Here is a 23820-nt window from a genome sequence, read left to right on the forward strand (position 1 = left end):
TCTGATCCTCTGCTCAGTCTCGTACCTGCAGAATCAGTCCCTCGGAGCGGGAAGGAGAAGGTATGTTATCCATGCCTGTTGAGACGTGCCATACATCTAGTGAGGAAAAGACTCCTCCAAGACTCCTCCTGTGCATTCAGCCTGACTACTTCCCAAATGGCACCCTATGGTTCCTGGTCAAAAGTAGTGTACTACATAGGGAATAGGGTGGCATTTGGTATGTAACCTGGATTTCATCACTGTGGTACATATAACAGCAACTCACTCACAACTGGAGAGCATGTACTGTTCCTGTTTAGGTAGCCAGGTGACATGAATGAAATGGTCAGACATAGTCAAATGAATAGAAAAGTTGAGTAGAGTTGATTTAATTTCTAAGTTTAATGACACATTTGAAATAATACACAGAACATAAGAACAATGCAAATACAAATTAATTCTTGGTAACATACATAGTATTTCATTTATTTTCCCCTAATTGTCTTAATGTCCACTATATTCCACCAGTAAATAGCACAAAGACAACTATAGTTGAGTATATTTTTAAACATTGCCATAAAGTGCATGACCTGTAGCAAGCAGAGTGACATCAAACATCCCATCAGAAATACTGCTGGTCACACGCCAGTTGTACACATGAATGTATCCTGAAAGGAGAATCACTAAAGACTGTGTGTTAACGACGCTGAAGGGACATCTACAGGAAATAGGATGTCGTAGCACTCTGAACTACAACGATTACACAATATTCAAATTCAGTATTCCATTATGAGTCCTAATATTATGGTATCAGCGAATAATGAAGGCCACAGAGAATGGGCGTATTTAGGCGACTACATACCTATAGGGAACTACTCTACAACTTCATAGGACAACAGACAATTATAAAATAGTTCTATATTTACAAACTTCAATCACAATACCTTAACAATTCATTTGGGTGGGTTGAAAGTCAAACTGCATGTGAGAAAGCAATAATTCCCTATCTACAGTGTTCCCTCACACAGAGTGAAGGTCATACAGTGAAATGGATCCTAGGTGGGGTTTTGCTGGAAGCGTACAGACTGACAGTAATACATCAGAGTGCTCCTGTTGAGATGGTCTCAATAGGAGCGGATGGCTGGAGGGACGGCTGAACACTCCTCCTGGTCCAGAGAGGTGTCAATCACTGGGCGGTACTCCAGAGTTACCTGGAACATGACAGAGAGATCAGTCTCCTAAAAACAGATCCGTCTCCTAATAACAGATCCGTCTCCTAATAACAGATCCGTCTCCTAATAACAGATCCGTCTCCTAATTACAGATCCGTCTCCTAATTACAGATCCGTCTCCTAATTACAGATCCGTCTCCTAATTACAGATCCGTCTCCTAATTACAGATCCGTCTCCTAATTACAGATCCGTCTCCTAATAACAGATCCGTCTCCTAATTACAGATCCGTCTCCTAATTACAGATCCGTCTCCTAATTACAGATCCGTCTCCTAATACCTGATCCGTCTCCTAATTACAGATCCGTCTCCTAATACCTGATCAGTCTCCTAATTACAGATCCGTCCGTCTCCTAATACCAGATCAGTCTCCTAATAATAGATCCGTCTCCTAATAATAGATCCGTCTCCTAATTACAGATCCGTCTCCTAATTACAGATCCGTCTCCTAATTACAGATCCGTCTCCTAATTACAGATCCGTCTCCTAATTACAGATCAGTCTCCTAATTACAGATCAGTCTCCTAATTACAGATCAGTCTCCTAAAAACAGATCAGTCTCCTAATAGCAGATCAGTCTCCTAATACCAGATCAGTCTCCTAATTACAGATCCGTCTCCTAATAGCAGATCAGTCTCCTAATAGCAGATCAGTCTCCTAATAGTAGATCAGTCTCCTAATACCAGATCAGTCTCCTAATACCAGATCAGTCTCCTAATTACAGATCCGTCCGTCTCCTAATACCAGATCAGTCTCCTAATAATAGATCCGTCTCCTAATAATAGATCCGTCTCCTAATTACAGATCCGTCTCCTAATTACAGATCCGTCTCCTAATTACAGATCCGTCTCCTAATTACAGATCCGTCTCCTAATTACAGATCCGTCTCCTAATTACAGATCAGTCTCCTAATTACAGATCAGTCTCCTAATTACAGATCAGTCTCCTAAAAACAGATCAGTCTCCTAATAGCAGATCAGTCTCCTAATACCAGATCAGTCTCCTAATTACAGATCCGTCTCCTAATAGCAGATCAGTCTCCTAATAGCAGATCAGTCTCCTAATAGTAGATCAGTCTCCTAATACCAGATCAGTCTCCTAATACCAGATCAGTCTCCTAATAGCAGATCAGTCTCCTTATACCAGATCAGTCCCTTAATAATAGATCAGTCTCCTAATAATAGATCCGTCTCCTAATAATAGATCAGTCTCCTAATAATAGATCAGTCTCCTAATAATAGATCAGTCTCCTAATAATAGATCAGTCTCCTAATAATAGATCAGTCCAAAGGCACTCATTTGTATTTCTCCATCTCCATCCAAAAACCTATTTCTGGACTAAACAGTATGTTCAATCAAGAGCATGCTTTTTAGTCCAGACAGGCTTGATTCTGTTCAGGGAAGATTGTCCCTATGTGTTTCCATCAGACAGACAGGAGTCGTGGTAGTTGTTTTACCTTGCCAGACAGACAGGAGTCGTGGTAGTTGTTTTACCTTGCCAGACAGACAGGAGTCGTGGTAGTTGTTTTACCTTGCCAGACAGACAGGAGTCGTGGTAGTTGTTTTACCTTGCCAGACAGACAGGAGTCGTGGTAGTTGTTTTACCTCGCCAGACAGACAGGAGTCGTGGTAGTTGTTTTACCTCGTTAGACAGACAGGAGTCGTGGTAGTTGTTTTACCTTGCCAGACAGACAGGAGTCGTGGTAGTTGTTTTACCTTGCCAGACAGACAGGAGTCGTGGTGGTTGTTTTACCTTTCCAGACAGACAGGAGTCGTGGTGGTTGTTTTACCTTGCCAGACAGACAGGAGTCGTGGTAGTTGTTTTACCTTGCCAGACAGACAGGAGTCGTGGTAGTTGTTTTACCTTGCCAGACAGACAGGAGTCGTGGTAGTTGTTTTACCTTGCCAGACAGACAGGAGTCGTGGTAGTTGTTTTACCTTGCCAGACAGACAGGAGTCGTGGTAGTTGTTTTACCTTGCCAGACAGACAGGAGTCGTGGTAGTTGTTTTTCCTTGCCAGACAGACAGGAGTCGTGGTAGTTGTTTTACCTTGCCAGACAGACAGGAGTCGTGGTAGTTGTTTTACCTTGCCAGACAGACAGGAGTCGTGGTAGTTGTTTTACCTTGCCAGACAGACAGGAGTCGTGGTAGTTGTTTTACCTCGCCAGACAGACAGGAGTCGTGGTAGTTGTTTTACCTCGCCAGACAGACAGGAGTCGTGGTAGTTGTTTTACCTCGCTAGACAGACAGGAGTCGTGGTAGTTGTTTTACCTTGCCAGACAGACAGGAGTTGTGGTAGTTGTTTTACCTTGCCAGACAGACAGGAGTCGTGGTGGTTGTTTTACCTTTCCAGACAGACAGGAGTCGTGGTAGTTGTTTTACCTTGCCAGACAGACAGGAGTCGTGGTAGTTGTTTTACCTTGCCAGACAGACAGGAGTCGTGGTAGTTGTTTTACCTTGCCAGACAGACAGGAGTCGTGGTAGTTGTTTTACCTTGCCAGACAGACAGGAGTCGTGGTAGTTGTTTTACCTTGCCAGTCTTAGGATCCACAGTGGACATTGTGTGTTTTCTCCAATGCTGTTGGAAAGGCTTCCTCTCCTGTCCTGCCAGAGGCCTGGCGTAGTCCAGCTCATCCATACGCTCCTGGAACACACAATGTCACAGTTAAGTCCCCTGCCTATCAATTAACCAATCAACCAACCGGACATTCAACAAATAAATGAATCTATAAATCAACCAGCCAATCAACCAATACCTGTATCGCTACAATGAGGAGATGTGTTGTGCAGCTTTGTGGCCCTGAGTTGTAGATCACTTCATTTGAGTGGCTGGTTGGAGAGTGCTCTCCTCATCTTATTTAACCAGGTGAGAATCCATCCTTCTCTCACCTTGTAGTCCTCCCGGGCGTGTGCTCCCCTGGTCTCCTTGCGGGCCTCGGCAGAGTGGATAGTCTGGACCGCGTTCAGCATCAGGTTCTGCAGCTCCAGAGACTCGACCAGGTCAGTGTTCCACACCACACCTGACCGAACGGGAAACGTTGGTTACAACAACCAACACCAATCCTGTGGTCTGACCATCCTGATCCTGAGTCCAGGAGAAGTGTTTAATCTAGGTCTGGTAAAACCATAGCTGACCGAACGGGAGGGAAACGTTGGTTAGAACAACCAACACCAATCCTGTGGTCTGACCATCCTGATCCTGAGTCCAGGAGAAGTGTTTAATCTAGGTCTGGTAAAACCATAGCTGCAGGAAGTACAGTAGCTTTGGGGTGGAGCTGTTAAAAAATTTTGCAGGCAGGGGGTGCAGATTTTTTTTAATCGGTCTGCAAATACAGGACTGGTAAAGGCCCAGAGTACTACTTTTGTGAACAATATATTTATATATTTTTTCTTCTTCTGATTTTTCAGGGGGTGCTGCAGCACCCTCAGGACCTCTACTTCCTGCAGCTATGGGTAAAACTGTCCTAAATCTCACTGAAAACGACTGAATCAAGAGATATGATGACAACATAAAGTCAACACATCTAAGTGAGATCAACTCTGAATATTGATTTGAGGTAAACTACTGACCACGGTCGAATGTCTTGATGTCCTCCATGGTCTGGTAGATGGCGTCCATCTTGTCACATCCCTCCTTCAGAACGTCACCGGTACGGAACACTGCTGCATGGTTCTGCATCGTCTGGAGACAGAGACAAAAAGACAAGAGGATTGGTTTTAAAGAGCTCAGACATGACAAATGAAACATCTATGTCAGGACTGTCCAACCCTGTTCCAGGAGAGCTAAAACCTACAGGAGGGTAGCTCTCCAGGAACAGGGTTGGAATTAAAACCTACAGGAGGGTATCTCTCTAGGAACAGTGTTGGAGTTAAAACCTACAGGAGGGTAGCTCTCTAGGAACAGTGTTGGAGTTAAAACCTACAGGAGGGTAGCTCTCCAGGAACAGGGTTGAAGTTAAAACCTACAGGAGGGTATCTCTCCAGGAACAGGGTTGGAGTTAAAACCTACAGGAGGGTATCTCTCCAAGAACAGGGTTGTAATAAAAATCTACAGGAGGGTATCTCTCCAGGAACAGTGTTGGAGTTAAAACCTACAGGAGGGTATCTCTCCAAGAACAGGGTTGTAATAAAAACCTACAGGAGGGTATCTCTCCAGGAACAGGGTTGTAATAAAAACCTACAGGAGGGTATCTCTCCAGGAACAGTGTTGGAGTTAAAACCTACAGGAGGGTATCTCTCCAGGAACAGTGTTGGAGTTAAAACCTACAGGAGGGTATCTCTCCAGGAACAGTGTTGGAGTTAAAACCTACAGGAGGGTATCTCTCCAGGAACAGGGTTGGGGAGCCTTGCTCTATGTGTACCACTGCACTGCCTAGTTAAATACACTAGACTGGATACAGATGCCAATACATTTCAACAGAAAACCTTTTAGTCAACATGTATTCCTCACTCTCTGCATGTTGAGTCTGATCTCAGAGGTTCTGGTGTTCCCGTCAGCAAACCTGATCTTGTCCAGGTTGGCCACAGACTCCTCTCCAGCACTGGGCTTCAGTGGGGAAAGCTTCTCACCTAGAATGGCAAAAAGAGAAAGTCAAACACCAAGTATATTAAAGCATTATTAGCTATTCGTTTTTTAACATGACTGAAAAAGATAAAGAAATCAACCAATTATCTAACCAATCAGTCATAATGTGAAAAGCCTGCTTACCTGGAGTGCAGGTGTCAGCAATGGTGAGGGCACAGGCTCTGCCAAACACCACCAGATCCAGCAGGGAGTTGGCACCCAGCCGGTTGGCACCATGGACACTGGCACAGGCAGCCTCACCACAGGCATACAGCCCTGGCACCACCTTGTCCTCCCCATCTGGATGAGTTATGACCTGAGAGGGAGATGACCAAGACCGTTACAGGTCGGTCTAGAGTCAAATAATGTCTATCTAGTTCTGGGTAAGACTGAATGATTGACGTGAAGTTTCTGGAAGGACAATAAATGTTGTCAACTAATCAATCTGTCTTACCCAGCCATAGTGATCACAATCCCTTACGGAGACAAGGAAATCCCCCAAACTAACAGTGAGATTTGTAAAGAGTGTTATAATCTACCTGTCCCTTATAGTTAGTGGGGATTCCTCCCATGTTGTAGTGGACGGTGGGCAGGACAGGGATGGGCTCTTTGGTGACGTCAACCCCAGCGAAGATCATGGCGGTCTCAGAGATACCAGGCAGGCGGGTGGCCAGCTGCTGGGGGGGCAGGTGATGCAACTGCAGGTACACATGGTCCTTCTCTGGACCACAACCCCTGGAAATGAAAAAAGGCTTCTGTGAGAGTCTTTCTGTGCGAGAGAGTGTCTTTCTGTGCGAGAGAGTGTCTTTCTGTGCGAGAGAGTGTCTTTCTGTGCGAGAGAGTGTCTTTCTGTGCGAGAGAGTGTCTTTCTGTGCGAGAGAGTGTCTTTCTGTGCGAGAGAGTGTCTTTCTGTGCGAGAGAGTGTATTCTGTGCGAGAGAGTGTCTTCTGTGCGAGAAAGTGTCTTTCTGTGCGAGAGAGTGTCTTTCTGTGCGAGAGAGTGTCTTTCTGTGCGAGAGAGTGTCTTTCTGTGCGAGAGAGTGTCTTTCTGTGCGAGAGAGTGTCTTCTGTGCGAGAGAGTGTCTTTCTGTGCGAGAGAGTGTCTTTCTGTGCGAGAGAGTGTCTTTCTGTGCGAGAGAGTGTCTTTCTGTGCGAGAGAGTGTCTTTCTGTGCGAGAGAGTGTCTTTCTGTGCGAGAGAGTGTCTTCTGTGAGAGAGAGTGTCTTTCTGTGCGAGAGAGTGTCTTTCTGTGCGAGAGAGTGTCTTTCAGGTCGATTCATAGATTTTAGGGCCAATTTCAAGTTGTGGCCTCAAATTCCAATAACATTTTTACTTCCATCTCCAAGAATGAACGCTATTAAGGGGGTTAGGGATTGAGTCAGATACTACTGGTGGAGCGAAATATGTAATGAAATCAATATTCAGTATTGTTGATTATCATACCTTCCCTCGCGGATCTCAATGGTCATGGAGCGTGACACCACATCCCGGGAGGCCAGATCTTTGGCGTTGGGAGCGTAGCGTTCCATAAAGCGCTCTCCTTCACTGTTGATGAGGATCCCTCCCTCGCCACGGCAACCCTCAGTGATGAGGCAGCCGGCACCATAGATACCTGACAGGGTTACATCACAGCTATGGTGTCAGGTGTCATCTCAGGTCAAATATACAGATGACCTTTGCATTTACGTAATGAATGGTCAGTCAGTTGACCTTAAAACAAATCCTTACAGTAAATATGGATTTCATAAGTGGGGAGTGGCCATGGATCTCCATACTAGTTACAGTATAGTTACATTATAGTTACAGTATAGTTACTGGCTGTGGTTCTTACCAGTTACAGTATGGTTACAGTATAGTTACAGGCTGTGGTTCTTACCAGTTACAGTATAGTTACAGTATAGTTAGTGACTGTGGTTCTTACCGGTGGGGTGGAACTGTACAAACTCCAGGTCCTGGCATGGTAGGCCAGCTCTGGTTACCATGGCGTTGCCATCCCCGGTGCTGGTGTGGGCTGAGGTACAGCTGAAGTAGGTACGGCCATAACCACTACACATACAAAGAGAGATACTGGATATAAGGAGGTTGCTACTGGTGTAGACATGTGCGATGTATAATCCTACTGACTCAAAGCGATTGTCAGGACATTACAGAGCTTCATTCTGAGGGACATGAGAAATATGAAAGACTCTGGGACGTGAACAAGCATACCCAGTAGCGATGACAGTGTTGTTGGCTCTGAAGCGGTGGATGGATCCATCCTCCATACAGAGAGCGATCACTCCTCTGCATTCACCATCCTCCATCAGCAGGTCCAGGGCAAAGTACTCCACAAAGTAGCTGGTATCATACCTTAAGGACTGGAGAAGAACAATTAATGGGACATTGAAAAAACAAAAAGGTACATGGTTGTATAAATAACAGTCGATGTATGCAAGGTCTCAGACTGAAGCCAGACGTGTGAATGCAAACTGAACCCTTGTCTCAGCTCTGTTTCCAGCTTTTACTGTTCAACTACCACACATTGGCCTTGAAATGTTTTTCTACCATTCACCTTAGGGACCACAATGGAAATAAGTCAATGACCTTTTGTGTTATTCCTGTCAAGTTTTTCAAAAATCTATGTACTGTGTTTAAACTGTCAAATAAAAATGAGTCAATGATCCAACCAAACTAGAGGACATATTTAATAAAGCGAGTCTTGGAAACTGTCTCATGATAACATTAAACATACCCGTCCATACAATGTGTGAAGAAGGGAGTGTCCAGTCCTGTCAGCTACACAGCAGCATCGGTGTGCTTGGCCTCCCTTTCCAAAATTCAGGCTCTGACCCCCGAAGGCCCTCTGATAGATCTTCCCATCCTCTGTCCGACTGAAGGGCATTCCAAAGTTCTCCAGCTAAGGGGGGGGGGGGCACAAAGAACAATGTGATACAACCATATTGCCATGAACACGATGGGAGACAGAGATGGTTTCAAGCGCAGGGCACAGCAGGTGTTTATTGTAAAGGACCACAGGAGGAGGCAGGTAGCTGGGTCCAGGGACAGGCAGAAGGTCATACACAGGGGGTCCAAAAAAAGCAACAGTACAGGCAGGGAAAAGGCTGGTAACGTCGTCCGGGAGATCAGGCAATAGGTTGATAACAGGATATCCGATAGGCAAAAGGTGTCATTAGTGAGGCAGGCAAAAACTATCATACACGGGAGGAGTAGATTACGGGAAAAACAGCGCTCCGAATAGAAGAGTGTCACAAAACAAACAATACCTCATAATGATGGGGTGCACAGAACTGAACTAAATAGTGTGTGATAATGACCTACAGGTGTGTGAACAGGTGATCAGAATTCAGGTGACTGGGATCTGGAGAGTGAGCTGCGTTCAGGGGGGATCTATGTGTTTGAGACTGTGAGCTGGAAAGTGACCTGCGTTCAGGGTTCTACGTGTTTTGACAGTGTGAGTTGGAAACAGACGTTACACATATTCCAGCACTTTATTTTATGTCTTTGGGTGAAAAACAGACTAAAACACCAGGATCTGTGTCTGAAATTGCACCCTATTTAGTGTTCAAAATGTAGTGCACTAATTATCTCTCACCTCCACCACGGCAGCTGGGGCCTGCTCTGTCATGTAGTGGATAGCATCCTGGTCCCCTAGCCAATCAGATCCCTTCACTGTGTCGTAGAAGTGCCACCTCCAATCATCTCCCTCCATGTTACCCAGGGCTGCATTGATCCCACCCTGGATTGGACAAAATCAACACTAATGAATTCAACAGTTCATTATGACTCAACAGTTCAACAGTTCATTATTACAAAGTGCATTTCTATTCATTCATCATAATAGTACTGTAATGATAGTATTTACTCTTCACATGCACTTCAACTACAGGTGATTGTTGAGAAGCTACCCAACTACTCCCAAGCCAAACCCCAATTCCCTCCGACTAGTAAAATATGAAAAAAAATGAAATGAGGTACGAACCGCTTGATGCATTGATGTCAATGGGAGACTGAAGTTAGGTATTCACCCCTAAATATGCATAGGCCTACCTGTGCTGCCACAGTGTGAGACCTAGTGGGGAACAGCTTGGTGACACAGGCCGTGTTGAAGCCAGCCTCAGACAGACCAAAAGCAGCTCTCAGACCTGCTCCCCCAGCCCCTACCACCACCGCATCAAACTCATGATCCACTACCGGGTACTGGGTTGAGATCTGAGGATCAGAATAATATTGACTCGGATACACAGACACAGACATTGACCTCCTGTGAATATTGATAACTACAAAAAAACATGGCTGATATGACATTGTAACAAACCAAATTGCACGCCAATCATACAAATTAAAAGGGAATCCTTTTTTAAAATTTTTACAATGCATATTGTATGTAAATACAATATGTAAATACAAATGACTTCATAACAAGAATGTCTCTTGAAGACCTTTATTTAAAAATGTGTCTTGCATTAAACGGAAGAAGAAGAAAGTAGGTGTTATGTTGTGTAAAACTCACATCATCTGACACTTTGGCGTTGTCCTTCTTCCCATAGATGGAGAAGTGGATGTTCCTGGAGCTGCATCGGGTTGCTGCAGGGAACTATAATTATGGGGATAACATGATACATCAATAGGTAGAGATCATAGACATATAATTAACTCTCAAATACATAGAAAACATAAACCATCATAATTTCACACTGGACCAGCAACATATTCAATCAAATCAAGGTGGAAAAACACTCAAAACCACCAAAGAATATCCCTGTCATTATGAATAGGTCATTTAGCAAATACAGTATATATTTTTTGACATTTTAACATATTCAAAAAGTGACTCTCAGACAGCTAACGTTATGTAACGAAGGGTCTGGTCTGGCCTGAAGGACTGTTATGAAAGGCTGTGTCTGCTGCTGGTTACGAAAGCTGTAAGAGAAGCATTCCCTCCCTCTCGCAGTTACAAAACTGACTTTTCACAGACTACACAAATGCATTATCCAACAACAATTATTAAACTCACGGCTTTAGTTAATAAAATCCTCTTGGTCAGGACTCTGGATACACTTGCCATCCTTATTATTCACAGGTTTCCTGCTAACAGCTACAAAGTAACTGTCTAGGAACGAACAGATCTATACTGATTGGGGGCAAATCAATTCCTTCCTGGGGCCCCGCCCACTGGAAGAAACCATCTCAAACGTCTTGAAAGCAAGGGGGAGGCTCATGGCTTTTGTCAACGCTTCAAGTTCTAAATCCATTTCTGCACACATTAGATAAAATAAATGAATTAAGACTGACAAAATGTTGAGTTTTAAATAAACAATTTCTCTTTACACATATATTGTAATGACATAGAGACTATATCTTCGACTACAACACCATCGTAAGATTATATCTTCGACTACCACACCATCGTACAACACAAGTGGTCTCTTTGTAATTGTCTTGGTTAAAAACGTTGTATAATCGCTCTTTCCCATAGGTACAGGGACAAATGTATAGCCAATTGACCTAGACACATTTTGTCAAGGTGAGCGTCTGCTCAATTTTTTAAAATTAATCTACTGTACTTCTTTTCAATGTGTTATTTGGGCCTGAAATAGCCGTGCAATAATGCAATGACTCAGTTAGCTGTTGTTAATTTTAGCCTGCAAGCTAACCACCATGTAAAGCTGTGTTGTTGTGTTAGCTGTAGCAAGATAGCTAGCAAGTGTGCTAGCAAACCGCCCTTGTTTTGTTGGTGTTAATTAGCTATTCATGTTCAGGCCAAAGAATGGACATTTTTAAAAGTGTTACAATGACAACAAAGAGAGACTGCCATTAGCCACATTGCTGTGTCAGTCGTTATGTGTGATGCATGCCAATGTTATGGTTAGGGAGTTTGATATCAGATAAGACCAACCGTTTCCCCTGCTAATATTTTCTAGTTGACTTGCCTAGCTATTTATTTAAATCTAATTAACGTTACTACTATTCCTCATTTTAGGTCAAGGTAATGCCTTATGGTCAGGTTGGTTGTATGTAACAACATCTAGTCGGCTAGCTAGATAAAACAATGTATGTGGTGGTGACAGGTACGTGTATAAACATTCGACTCGCCCCTGTAATAGGACACCTCTATGAACAACTTGAATGACCCCCCTAGATGGAACATGGGCCCAGACCCACGAGGAGGTGCTGCTGCTGCTGACGGGAACAAATGGAACTATGCCCTCCTGGTGCCAATGCTGGGGCTGGCTGCCTTTCGTAAGTAGCCTGCACAGTACAGTGTTGTTACACAAGGACAGGATATTCACTTTACATGACATGTGGCATATATACAACTGAAGACAACATTTGTAGGCCAATCTTGTACTTACTTTGACAGACACTGACAAGACTTATACTCTTTTGTGGTGACTTCACTGCATTGCTTTACACCAAATTGGTTGTCATTACAACACTATAACATTATTATTACAATCACTACATATAATATTGCAGAAAAGTGATTGGGTAGTTCCAACCGGGGCTTGAACATGGGACTGTTGAACCAACACCTTCTCTGAGGAGGGGAGGTTGGTGGGTTATTATATGAGAAGGTGTTTGGTCAACAGCCACAAGGTCCTGGGTTTAAGCCCTAGTTAGGATTACGCCCTATAATAACCAAACAACCTCCCATCCTCAGGCTGGATCTGGACCAGAGAGTGTCAGACAGAGATCATAAAGGTCAAGGCCCGGTACGACCAGGACATGTCTACCGTGACCTCCAACCTTGAGATGAAGTACAGAGACACCCTGACGGAGAACCGGCGGGCGGCGGCCATCTTAGAGCTGGAGCTGGAGAAGGAGAGGCAGAGGGTCCAGGGGTACCGCCAGGCCCTCATCTCACAGAGCCAGCAGGTCATGGAGGAACGCAAACAGCTACAGGTGGAACGAGAGGTGGGAGGACTTGACTTAAAGATGCACCCCGGGATCTTAAGCACAGCAAATTTGTAACATATAGCACAAATTTCTAAATTCGTATGATATCATACAAATTGCAAAATTCGTAGCATGTCGCAAGAAAGGGATGATGTAGTACACAATTGGATGAAGTAGTACACAAGAAACGGGGACCACTTTTGTCTCATGAGCAACACTTTCAAAACTACAGGCTGAAATGATCAAGATGTTTGAGAATGCATCTTTAACTTAGTTTTAACTCCTAGTGGAGCCTGGTAAGGGCCTTGAAGGTGTGAGGGGAATGTTGCTTTTAAGATGGAGTTGTTATAAGCTGAGGTTATTTGTTGATGTTTAAATTGAACAGATAGGGACAGTGAAAGAGAGACAGGAAAGGTATGAGATGTGTGCCAGAAGGACGATGGGTCAGATTCAAACCCATGCAGACACTGGTATACCAATACATGTGTACTGAAAAGGGAAAGGGGGATACCTAGTCAGTTGTACAATTGAATGCCATCAACTGAAATGTGTCTTCTGCATTTAGCCCAACCCCTCTGAATCAGAGAGGTGCAGGGGGCTGCCATAAATCAACATCCACGTCTTCGGCGCCCGGGGAACACTGGGTTAACTGCCTTGCGCAGGGGCAGAGCAACAGATTTTGACCTTGTCAGCTCAGGGATTCAATCCAGCAACCTTTCGGTTACTGGCCCATCGCTCAAACCACAGTGCTGTGGAACTAACCACTAGACTAAACCCTGAAGCCACAGTTGAGATTTGTATTATCTTGTGTTAAATAAACATTTCATTTTCAAATCGCCAGGCTCTGGAGCAAGAGAAGATGAAGCTTTTAGAATCCGGCGCCGCTGGGGCCATCCTCCAACACGCTCTGGCCAGAGAGAGCGACTGGCACCAGAGGGCCTCAGCCATGCTGAAGGATCTGGAGGAGGACCTTGTAGAGAGACAGGGGGCCTACTGCAACCTGCTCCTCCCCAGGGAACATAGACTGGAGATGGAGAAGAACCTGCTCATCAAGGTGGTGAAGGAACCGTTGGGAACGGATACAGATCTGGAGGGAGACCTGAAGGATATCTTTAAGAACGACCGCTACTGTGCCAAAGGTAACAATCGCCTCCTCAACGTGAAGAAAATGGACAAGAGGAAGAATGGTAGCTTGATGTGGCTCTACCTCAGATACTGGCAGCTGCAGGTTACCATGGAGGCGCATAAACGGGCAGAGGACTCAATACTGGGAGTTACACCAGATAACAACAACCTCAAGTGACCTTGATAGGGTTGACATTGAGTATATAGTAACAGTCTTCTTGACTGCACAAATGTTTTATTTTTCACTAAATGGTGAATTAGTTCATATATTTCATTTCCTCTACATCATTTTATGACTCCTGACGAATGTAAACGCTTACTTTGTTATTAGTGAAACACAGTAAATGCCAATGGAATTGTCATTGAATGTCAGGGATATTTTCACAACTATAGTTTTGTCTTTGCACTCCAAACCCAATGTTGGATGATATGATACAGTACCATGAATTCTAGAGGAATTTTTCCTTTTGATAAAATCATGTATATCCACATTGGACATCACAGCTGTTTGGTCAGTCATGTAGAAAAAAAATAGTGATATACTTTATTTTGACAGAATATACAATGTAATAACAGACTGTGGTTGTGTCATACAATAATGTAATGAGGTGTAATATACTGACATCTCTGACTGGATACTTGGTGTGGGTTATTTAATTAGAGGTATGGTTGAGTAAAGCCCAGGACCACTTGACAAGAATTGCTGACCATAGCATCCTCAGGCTCCATAAAGTTTGAACTAATGTAAACTGAATCTAAGAAATAGACCTGAGCAAACATTTACATTTTATTCATCGAGCGGACACTCTTGTCCAGAGATGAAGTTTTGTAGGAAAAAAAACAACCACAGTTATTGCACGTAAAGCCTTCTTGGAAACAGCTGCTATCAGTAGAAAAAAGCCAGGAAGAGAAAAACAAGTGCAAAAGATTCTGAGGCACAGCAATCAGCTTTAGGCCATCTACGGCCAGGGGCGATCCTGCCCAGGGAAGGCTGCCGTTTCCTGGCTGAGACAGTAGCCAGGGCTCCTGGAGGGAATAGTGGATGAACAGCTGAACTCTGGAAGTCTGGGTAGGATGGGCAGTCATCCTCTCTAAGACACCCCTTAAAGTCCCGCTCCAGTTATTTTTGACCTTTTCCTGTTGAAAAACAATATCCTGGGTATAAATGTAGTAATGTAATGTAATGTGTCCTTAAGCGCCAAAAAAGAACAGATGACTTCCTCTATGCTGCCAATCACTTCAGCTACTGAAATCTGGTCTTAAAGGGGCAATCCAGGATTTGAAAAACAACAAAGCAGTCACTCTGCTACTTGCCCCTTTAAAGGGGAGGTGCCTGCATGAGGCGACCTGGGCATGGCGTTGAAGATACGGAAGCCCTCTTTGGTGGCAAAGTCCCAGGCCAGGTCAGCCACCTGCTCAGCTAACCTCCCAGAGCCGGTTTGTCCTGTAAAAGAGGGATAGTTAAGCCTACAACTACATATTGTTCATAAAACAGATGTAAGGTTACCATCTGGACAGACTGTTAGGCTAGCTAAATAATAATATAATCTGGACAGACTGTTAGGCCAGTTAAATAATAATATAATCTGGACAGACTGTTAGGCCAGCTAAATAATAATATAATCTGGACAGACTGTTAGGCCAGCTAAATAATAATATAATCTGGACAGACTGTTAGGCTAGCTAAGTAATAATATAATCTGGACAGACTGTTATGCTAGCTAAATAATAATATAATCTGGACAGACTGTTAGGCCAGCTAAATAATAATATAATCTGGACAGACTGTTAGGCTAAATAATAATATAATCTGGACAGACTGTTAGGCTAGCTAAGTAATAATATAATCTGGACAGACTGTTAGGCCAGCTAAATAATAATATAATCTGGACAGACTGTTAGGCTAAATAATAATATAATCTGGACAGACTGTTAGGCCAGCTAAATAATAATATAATCTGGACAGACTGTTAGGCCAGCTAAATAATAATATAATCTGGACAGACTGTTAGGCCAGCTAAATAATAATATAATCTGGACAGACTATTAGGCCAGCTAAATAATAATATAATCTGGACAGACTGTTAGGCCAGCTAAATAATAATATAATCTGGACAGACTGTTAGGCCAGCTAAATAATAATATAATCTGGACAGACTGTTAGGCTAGCTAAATAATAATATAATCTGGACAGACTGTTAGGCTAGCTAAGTAATAATATATTCTGGACAGACAGGCCAGCTAAGTAATAATATATTCTGGACAGACTGTTAGGCTAGCTAAGTAATAATATATTCTGGACAGACAGGTCAGCTAAGTAATAATATATTCTGGACAGACAGGCTAGTTAAGTATTAATATAATCTGGACAGACTGTTAGGCTAGCTAAGTAATAATATATTATGGACAGATTTAGGCTAGCTAAATAATATAATAGTAATATGCCATTTAGCAGACACTTATCCAAAGCAAATTAGTCATGCATGCATAGATCATTTTTTAAATGTATGAGTCTGAGACACAATCCTAAACTCTGGTCTATGTTCTGGTACCTGCAATGGTACTCTTGCTCTCCCCCTGGTGGCTGGCTGCCAGGCAGAAGAGGTGGAAGGCCATGTAGAAGTTCCATTCTGTGATTCCCTCCTCCAGACCCATAGAGCTGCAGTACTGCCTCATCACCTCCTCCACAGTGGGGATACCCAGCTGGACTAGGCCCCTGTCAGATATACCTGTAGGAAACACAATGAAACCACCACTGTGTTGATATACTGAGTCATAACTATACTGAACAAAAATATACAACGCAACATGCAACAATTTCAAAGATTTTACTGAGTTACAGTTCATATAAGGAAATCAGTCAATTTAAATACATTAATTAGGCCCTAATCTATTGATTTCACATGACTGGGAATACAGATATGCATCTGTTGGTCACAGATACCTTTAAAAAAAAAAGTAGGCGTGAATCAGAAAACCAGTCAGTATCTGGTGTGACTACCATTTGGCTCATGCAGTGTGACACATCTCCTTCGCATAGAGTTGATCAGGCTGTTGATTGTGGCCTGTGGAACGTTGTCCTACTCCTCTTCAATGGCTGTGCGAAGTTGCTGGATATTGGCGGGAACTGGAACACGCTGTCATACAAGTAGATCCAGAGCATCCCAAACATGCTCAATGGGTGACATGTCTGGTGAATATGCAGGCCATGGAAAAACTGGGACATTTTCAGCTTCCAGGAATTGTGTACAGATCCTTGCGTCATGGGGCCATGCATTATCATGCTGAATCATGAGGTGATTCCAGTGGATTAAATGGCACTACAATGGGCCTCAGGATCTCGTCCCGGTATCTCTGTGCATTCAAATTGCTATCGATAAAATGCAATTGTGTTAGTTGTCCGTAGCTTATGCCTGTCCATACTAGGGCTGTCCCCGACTAAAAAAAAATATTGGTCGACCGAGAGAAGTGCTGTTCTTTCGACCAATCGATTGGTCAAAATGTTTAAGCTTATTTTTCCATATATAGACAGACACCCTATGTGTTTGAATAAAACCAACTACATATGCACTGAGCTTGTCTGATGCTTTAAGCACACTGTTTGATTATATAATTAAGAGCCCGATGGTCACAATGTGTTAAAAAGAAATTACAGCAAGTGCATGTGTGACTGGCGCAAGTTGTCTCGCTCTCCTCCCTACTGCAGCGAAAAGGCACCACAACACAGCAAGTGTTTATTGCGCTGTCCATGCTGAAGCTGCCACATCATTACAGCCATTTAGTTTCTGTCTTGATTCTGACTGAAAAGTTCTGTTAACGAAATACCTAATTTGTTTAGGAAAGCCAAACAGCTGCTGTTAAATTACAATATTATTATTTTCTCTGACCATTCGGAAACAGTAAACACTAAATAAGTGTACCAGACAGTTTGTTCTAACGCAATAAATAAATACATAAAGCCTTTATTACAGCAGATGAAAAACAGTTGCATGCACCTTTCCAACAAGTCAGTTCAAGTACATTTCTGCGCTGCTAGAGCTGCCCTGGTCAACTGTAAGTGCTGTTAGGTGGAAATGTCTAGGATCAACAACGGTTCAGCCGCGAAGTGGTAGTCCACACAAGCTCACAGAACGGGACCGCCGAGTGCTGAAGCGCGTAACAATCGTCTGTCCTCGGTTGCAACACTCGCTTCCAGAGGCAGTTTGGAACTCGGTAGTAACGTCAGCACAATAACTGTTCGTCGGGAGCTTCATGAAATGGGTTTCCATGGCCGAGCAGCGACACACAAGCCTAAGATCACCATGCGCAATGCCAAGTGTCGGTTGAAGTGGTGTAAAGGCGGTGGAAACGCATTACCTGGAGTGATGAATAACGTTGCACCATCTGGCAGTCCGACTGACAAATCTGTGCATAGTGCCAACTGTGAAGTTTCATGGAGGAGGTATAATGGTCTGGGCTGTTTTTCATGGTTCAGGCCCCTTAGTTCCAGAGAAGGGAAAGCTTAACGCTACAGCATACAATGACATTCTAGACGATTCTGTGCTTCCAACTTTGTTGCAACAGTTTGGGGAAGGCTCTTTCCTGTTTCAGCATGACAATGCCCCTGTGCACAAAGCAAGGTCCATATAGAAATGGTTTGTCGAGATCGGTGTCGAAGAACTTGACTGGCCTGCACAGAGCCCTGACCTCAACCCCATCGAACACCTTTGGGATGAACTGGAACGCCAAATGTGAGCCAGGCCTAATCGCCCGACCTCACTAATGCTCTTGTGGCCGAATGGAGTCCCCGCAGCAATGTTCCAACATCTAGTGGAAAGCCTTCCCAGAACAGTAGAGGCAGTTATAGCAGCAAAGGGGGAACCAACTCCATAGTAATGGCCATGATTTTGGAATGAGATGTTCGACGAGCAGGTGTCCACATACTTTTGACCATGTAGTGTATATAGGCTATGTTCAATTTATCGAATCAGTTATTGTTTTCTTGTTAAACTCAGACATTTCTCTCAAAACACAGGGATGTCGATTCGCAAGGAACTAGTATTATCAGAGGACCAAAAAACAGTAGGTTATTCTGTCTGGAATTGTACAATATTACATTACCCGACCACCCCCAGTAAAACTAATCCTGTCTGAATATGGTTTAAGGCATTGTTCTCAATCCCAATATGCTGGTTCATTTTGCTACTATGCACATAGCAACACAGCGAAAGGTGCCAATTCTATGGTGCACTGAAGATTATGTTTCAGACCTGCGGACAGCGACCGTATCCAATGCGGGAGAAAGCGCATTTGTTATAAAATAATGATCATGCTGTTTAATCAGCTTCTTGATATGCCACACCTGTCAGGTGGATGGATTATCTTGGCAAAGGTGAAATGCTCACTAACAGGAATGTAAACAAAGTTGTGCACAGAATTTGAGAGAAATACATTTTTTTTGTGCGTATGGAACATTTCTGGGATCTTTTATTTCAAGCTCATGAAACATGGGACCAACACTTTACCTGTTGCGTTTATATTTTGGTTCAGTTCAAATGCATACTACTTCTAGGCTATATCCCAAATGTCATCCTATATAGTGCACTACTTTTGACCAAGGCGCATGGGAATAGGGTGCCATTTGAGTTTTATATCCGTGGGCCTGGTAGGGTGCAGTAGTACGGTTAGGTGGTATAATGGTACCTGTCAGTAGAGGGTTGTCCTGGGGCAGGTAGTGAGCCATACAGCTGAAGGTCAGGTCTGTTAGAGGGTCACCCAGTCTGGAACGGCCCCAGTCCATCACCGCAACCACCTCTGGCTTCTCTGGGTGGAACACAAGGTTCTCCAGTCTATGGACCAGAGGGGGTTTTGGGTTGGATTCATTTCACCACGGCTGTGTTCAAAATGGCACCCTTTTCCCTTCATAGTGCACTACTTTTGACCAGATCAATGGGATTAGTACACTATATGGGGAATAGGGTGCCATGTGGGATGCACACCTAATCAGGACTTTTCAAATACAAATATTACTGCTGATTATGTAAATATGTACATGCTGTGTGTGTGTGTGTGTTATACCTGAAGCTTCCATGGATCAGCGTAGTTCTCTGGTGTTTGGGGAGGTGCAGAGGAAGCCACTGTATGAGTCTCTCCATGGATGGGATGGGCAGAGTCTCACTGTCCCTGTACTGCTGAGTCCACCACTGTACCTGAAGCCCCATGTAATCCACTACAGAGGAGAAAGAAGGAGAGGGAGAGAGAAGATGGAGAGAGTGAAAGAAAGAGAGAAGGAGAGAGAGAGGAAATAGAGAGGAAAGTGAGAGAGAGAGAGAGAGAGAGAGTGATAGAGAATGACACAAAACAATCTTTGCTAAATAAATTAATTACCTGGCTCGTTGTAGTCCTCCAGGCCGACTGCTCTAGTATCTAGACAGTGGATCTGGCAGAGTGTGTGTTGCATGGCTTGGTACAAGGCCCTCCTGTCCCCAGGGGTCAGGCCTGGCAGGGAGGGGTCACTGAACATCCTCCCTAGACAGAACTCCATCAAGAGGAAGGGAGCACCCAGGACACTGGACAACACAACCACATACAGGAAGAGGACAGAGACAGACAAACCTGGATAAAAAAACAACTAATCTAGAACTATGTAACGTGCATGAATGTATGTAAGTTTCTGTGTGTGTGTCTGTGTGTCTGTCAGGCAGTGTGCGTTCTCACCTTGGGTCCTCACACAGATCAATGATCTCTGGAACAGGGATGCCTGATCTACTGAGAGATTTCAACAACCTGTGGAGTACAGAGAATAGAGTGATGTATGAAGAAACGTTCTTTCAACTGGAACTGAACTAAAAGTTTAATAATACACATGGTGTCACAAATGACATTCTATTCCCTATAGTGCACTGCTGTTGACCAGGGCCCATAGGGTGCACTATATAGGGAACATGGGGCCGTTTGGGACACAGACACAGTGATCTATATAGAAGAGACGGATGATCAATCCAGATGCTGATCACTTCCATCTCACACCCATCTAATTCCCACAGCTAGGTAGGTGGTGTGTTGGAGGAACCCAACCTGTACTCTGTCTCCATGGCACGGGAGGTCTTCTGCTGTTTCCTCAGGAGGAGATGGCGCCCTCCAGTGGTCAAGTGATATAAGGCGTTTGACTGACTGGGGCTGAGTTGTTGGACAGCAACAGGGTCTGTTTCAGATATAGAGACAGACAGCATCAACAACAGTAAATAGAGACACCGGGTGTGTCCCAAATGGATTCTTTTGACAAGGGCCCTTTTTAGGAATAGGGTGCCGTTTGGGACGCAGACATCATATAGGTGAGCTTTCTAAACAGACATCATAGATCAACATACATGTCCTGGTCCTCCCTTCCCCCAGTGCCTTTAGAGGCTATGGGACTTTGTACTGACAACACTGAGGTAATATCAATTCTATCCATTTCTAGACAGAAGTTTTGAAATGGATATATGTTCTGACTAAGCTCTGACAAAGGCCAAGAGGCCAATACGTAATCTTTTAAACTACAGTTATACTGGCAAGAGTAGTGTGCAAGGTTTTCTTTTTTTTAAAGAAATGGGTTGATGTACCTTTGTCAGACAGATGGAGAGTCTTCCTCAGGTACTGTGTGAGTTGGTCCATAGGGAGCTTTGTGGCCCAAGGGGCAGAGCCAGGCCCAGGAACAAACCCTGACAGGGGGATCCCCAGCACCCCTTCCAGCTCCTTCACTGACACTGCAAGGTCCCCTACCTGGAGAACAATATCTATCACTCACCAGTGGCTCGGTCACAGAGTCTGTGGGTTATGTTCCCTAGTGTTTGGTGACTACTACGAAGCTTGGGGAAGAACTTGAAACACTGCTCAATGAAACAGCGAGATCATTCACTAGGTTGCAGTCACTTGCACAGTACACCACAAAATCTCCAAGATAGAGTGGTATGGGGGAGTTTTGAATGCAGAGATGGGGCTCACTCACCTTGATAGCATGCATCCCTAGCTGGGCAGCTGCCTTAACGTTTAACTCCAGGTCATCCAGAAACACAGCCTCATGGGCAGAGACACCCAGTCTGTTCAGGCACAGGTGGTAGATCCTAGGGTCTGGCTTACTGAGGCCCTCCCTACACGACTCAACTATCTACAACCAGAGATGGGGGGAGAGAGAGAGGAATGGTTAGGGGGTACAGCAGTAATGAGAGGTGGGAAAGAGGGATGGTGAGAGGCAGGATGGGGACAGAGGGAGAGAGAGAGAGAGAGAGAGAGAGAGAGAGAGAGAGAGAGAGAGAGAGAGAGAGAGAGCGAGGAAGTCTGCATTGTATTCATAACGCCATTTCTGCACTCAAACACTGAAATTTGACATAGAATTGTCTACTAACTGTTACACAGCTACTATGTGTTACTTTTACTATCATTACTACATAATGTCTACGTCCCAAATGGCACCCTATTCATATGTAGTGTACTACTTTTAACCAGGGCCTATAGGGCTCCCATAGGGCTCTGAACAAAAGTAGTGCACTATATAGGGAATAGGGTGCCATTTGGGATGTAAACGATGTAAACATAAAATGCTTAGTCACCACATCGAAGAGAGAGTGGTCCAGAGGCAGGAAGGGGTCACCGTTCAGCTGGAGGAAGTTGTTGCTGAGGACAGCAGTCTTCAGGCCCCTGGAGCGAGCACACAAAATGGCCTCCATCATGACGGGTAGAGGCCTGGTCATTGGCCCACTGGTCAGATCAGACAAGAATGAGCCAATGGGAACAGGACATCCTGCCTGAGGGTGGAGCAGCAGAGGGGGATAATGAATGAAGATGTGGGTTAAATCCCAAATGGCACCCTATTCCCTAGTTTAGTGCACTACTTTTAACCAGGGCCCATAGGGTACAGGCTGTAGGTACAGAGAGACATGGCTAGTCGTGATGTAGTAGACATAAGCTCACTATCTCACTGCACTGCCTGCCGAAGGCCTCCACAAACTCCTCAGCCCCAATCTCTCCACGCATGAACCTCTTCCACGCGTTCACCTCCCCACCTGTCCTGATGGCCTTGCCCAGCGTGCCCAGAGGAACACCGTTCTGTTGTTCAAACACTAGAGACAAAGAGACCAAGGATATTATGTTGCACTATATTGACTTCTATGTTTATTGTTATTTAACCTTTATTTAACTAGGCAAGTCAGTTAAGAACAAATTCTTATTTTCAATGACGGCCTACCGGGGAACAGTGGGTGAACTGCCTTGTTCAGGGGCAGAACGACAGATTTGTACCTTGTTAGCTTAGGGATTCGATCTTGCAACCTTTCGGTCACTAGTCCAATGCTCTAACCACTAGGCTCCCTGCCGCCCCTATGTATTGAGGCCCTTTCCTCCATTAGGAGTTGAATGGAAATAAGTAGGCCTACCGTAATGGCCTATTTTTGATGTTGGGTTATACAAGGCTTGTGTGGTACATTGTGGGGCACATTGTGTGGCCTATATGACATACCTGTTGCCAATTTGACAGGTGACGGAATGAGAACTCCATACATGTAAAAAATGACAGCTTTGTAAGTGGAGATGGCAGCAAAGCTTCTGTGACAGAGGCTAGGCATCTTCAGACTCCACAACTGAGACCTGAATCGTGCAGCAGTCCGCATCTTCTTCATCATCATCATCATCATTTTCTTGGTTTTGCACAAGAAAAGGGTACAAAGATTGTTAGTCAAACGAGAGAAGAGAACACTTTAAAACAAGTAAAGATTGCTCCCCTGTGTCTGACAAAAATACCTCCTTGGATTTATCAAAATCCTAACATTGAAAACAGGAGACAGTGGAAAAGTTTCCCCCTTATTTCAATCTGACCTCTTACTTCAACGTTGTCACTGTCTGGCAATGTCAGATAGTTGTCAACGTCTCTCTCTCTTACCTGTGTTGACCTTACGCTGGCTAACGTTGATTGCAGAATATTATGTGATAGTCTTGTATTCTAGAGACATATTTGCAGTACTGTTTACAATGCAGACATGTTGTACTTCAATGTAGGTCATGTGATTATGG

At 44.1% G+C, this 23820-nt stretch overlaps 3 protein-coding genes across 8 annotated transcripts; 1 reads left to right on the forward strand and 2 right to left on the reverse strand.

The window, feature by feature from the left end:
• Positions 1 to 357: 357 nt before the first annotated feature.
• LOC120030808 (succinate dehydrogenase [ubiquinone] flavoprotein subunit, mitochondrial) lies at positions 358 to 10914 on the reverse strand. Of its 3 annotated transcripts, none has more exons than XM_038976256.1 (15): positions 10787 to 10914; positions 10283 to 10366; positions 9820 to 9981; positions 9365 to 9508; positions 8504 to 8668; positions 7981 to 8129; positions 7694 to 7818; positions 7216 to 7384; positions 6314 to 6509; positions 5919 to 6090; positions 5661 to 5779; positions 4781 to 4892; positions 4100 to 4230; positions 3741 to 3854; positions 358 to 1190 (listed from the first exon to the last, which is right to left on the reverse strand). In XM_038976256.1, exons 1-15 carry the CDS (start codon positions 10835 to 10837, stop codon positions 1104 to 1106), a joined length of 1980 nt encoding a protein of 659 aa, XP_038832184.1. In that variant the 5' UTR covers positions 10838 to 10914; the 3' UTR covers positions 358 to 1103. The 3 variants fall into 3 exon arrangements, with proteins under 3 accessions (XP_038832184.1, XP_038832185.1, XP_038832186.1); XM_038976257.1 differs by lacking the exon at positions 358 to 1190 and adding an exon at positions 1197 to 3703; XM_038976258.1 differs by lacking the exons at positions 358 to 1190; positions 3741 to 3854; positions 4100 to 4230 and adding an exon at positions 4329 to 4454.
• Positions 10915 to 11091: 177 nt separating this feature from the next.
• On the forward strand, positions 11092 to 14424 carry ccdc127a (coiled-coil domain containing 127a). Of its 2 annotated transcripts, none has more exons than XM_038976562.1 (4): positions 11092 to 11296; positions 11912 to 12012; positions 12434 to 12687; positions 13511 to 14423. In XM_038976562.1, exons 2-4 carry the CDS (start codon positions 11919 to 11921, stop codon positions 13970 to 13972), a joined length of 810 nt encoding a protein of 269 aa, XP_038832490.1. In that variant the 5' UTR covers positions 11092 to 11296; positions 11912 to 11918; the 3' UTR covers positions 13973 to 14423. The 2 variants fall into 2 exon arrangements, with proteins under 2 accessions (XP_038832490.1, XP_038832487.1); XM_038976559.1 differs by having other exon boundaries at positions 11097 to 11296; positions 11877 to 12012; positions 13511 to 14424.
• On the reverse strand, positions 14316 to 23806 carry LOC120031032 (acyl-CoA dehydrogenase family member 10-like). Of its 3 annotated transcripts, XM_038976556.1 has the most exons (13): positions 23690 to 23806; positions 23270 to 23447; positions 22726 to 22874; positions 22365 to 22559; positions 21764 to 21922; positions 21378 to 21537; positions 20851 to 20977; positions 20491 to 20559; positions 20161 to 20342; positions 19852 to 20002; positions 19477 to 19622; positions 16347 to 16523; positions 14316 to 15238 (listed from the first exon to the last, which is right to left on the reverse strand). In XM_038976556.1, the coding sequence occupies exons 2-13, from the start codon at positions 23442 to 23444 to the stop codon at positions 15093 to 15095; spliced, it is 1836 nt and encodes a 611-aa protein (XP_038832484.1). In that variant the 5' UTR covers positions 23445 to 23447; positions 23690 to 23806; the 3' UTR covers positions 14316 to 15092. The 3 variants fall into 3 exon arrangements, with proteins under 3 accessions (XP_038832484.1, XP_038832486.1, XP_038832485.1); XM_038976558.1 differs by lacking the exon at positions 22365 to 22559; XM_038976557.1 differs by lacking the exon at positions 14316 to 15238 and having other exon boundaries at positions 16333 to 16523.
• Positions 23807 to 23820: the final 14 nt, after the last annotated feature.

The sequence above is a fragment of the Salvelinus namaycush genome, chromosome 37 (genome assembly GCF_016432855.1).
Source record: "Salvelinus namaycush isolate Seneca chromosome 37, SaNama_1.0, whole genome shotgun sequence".
Classification (NCBI taxonomy): domain Eukaryota; kingdom Metazoa; phylum Chordata; class Actinopteri; order Salmoniformes; family Salmonidae; genus Salvelinus; species Salvelinus namaycush.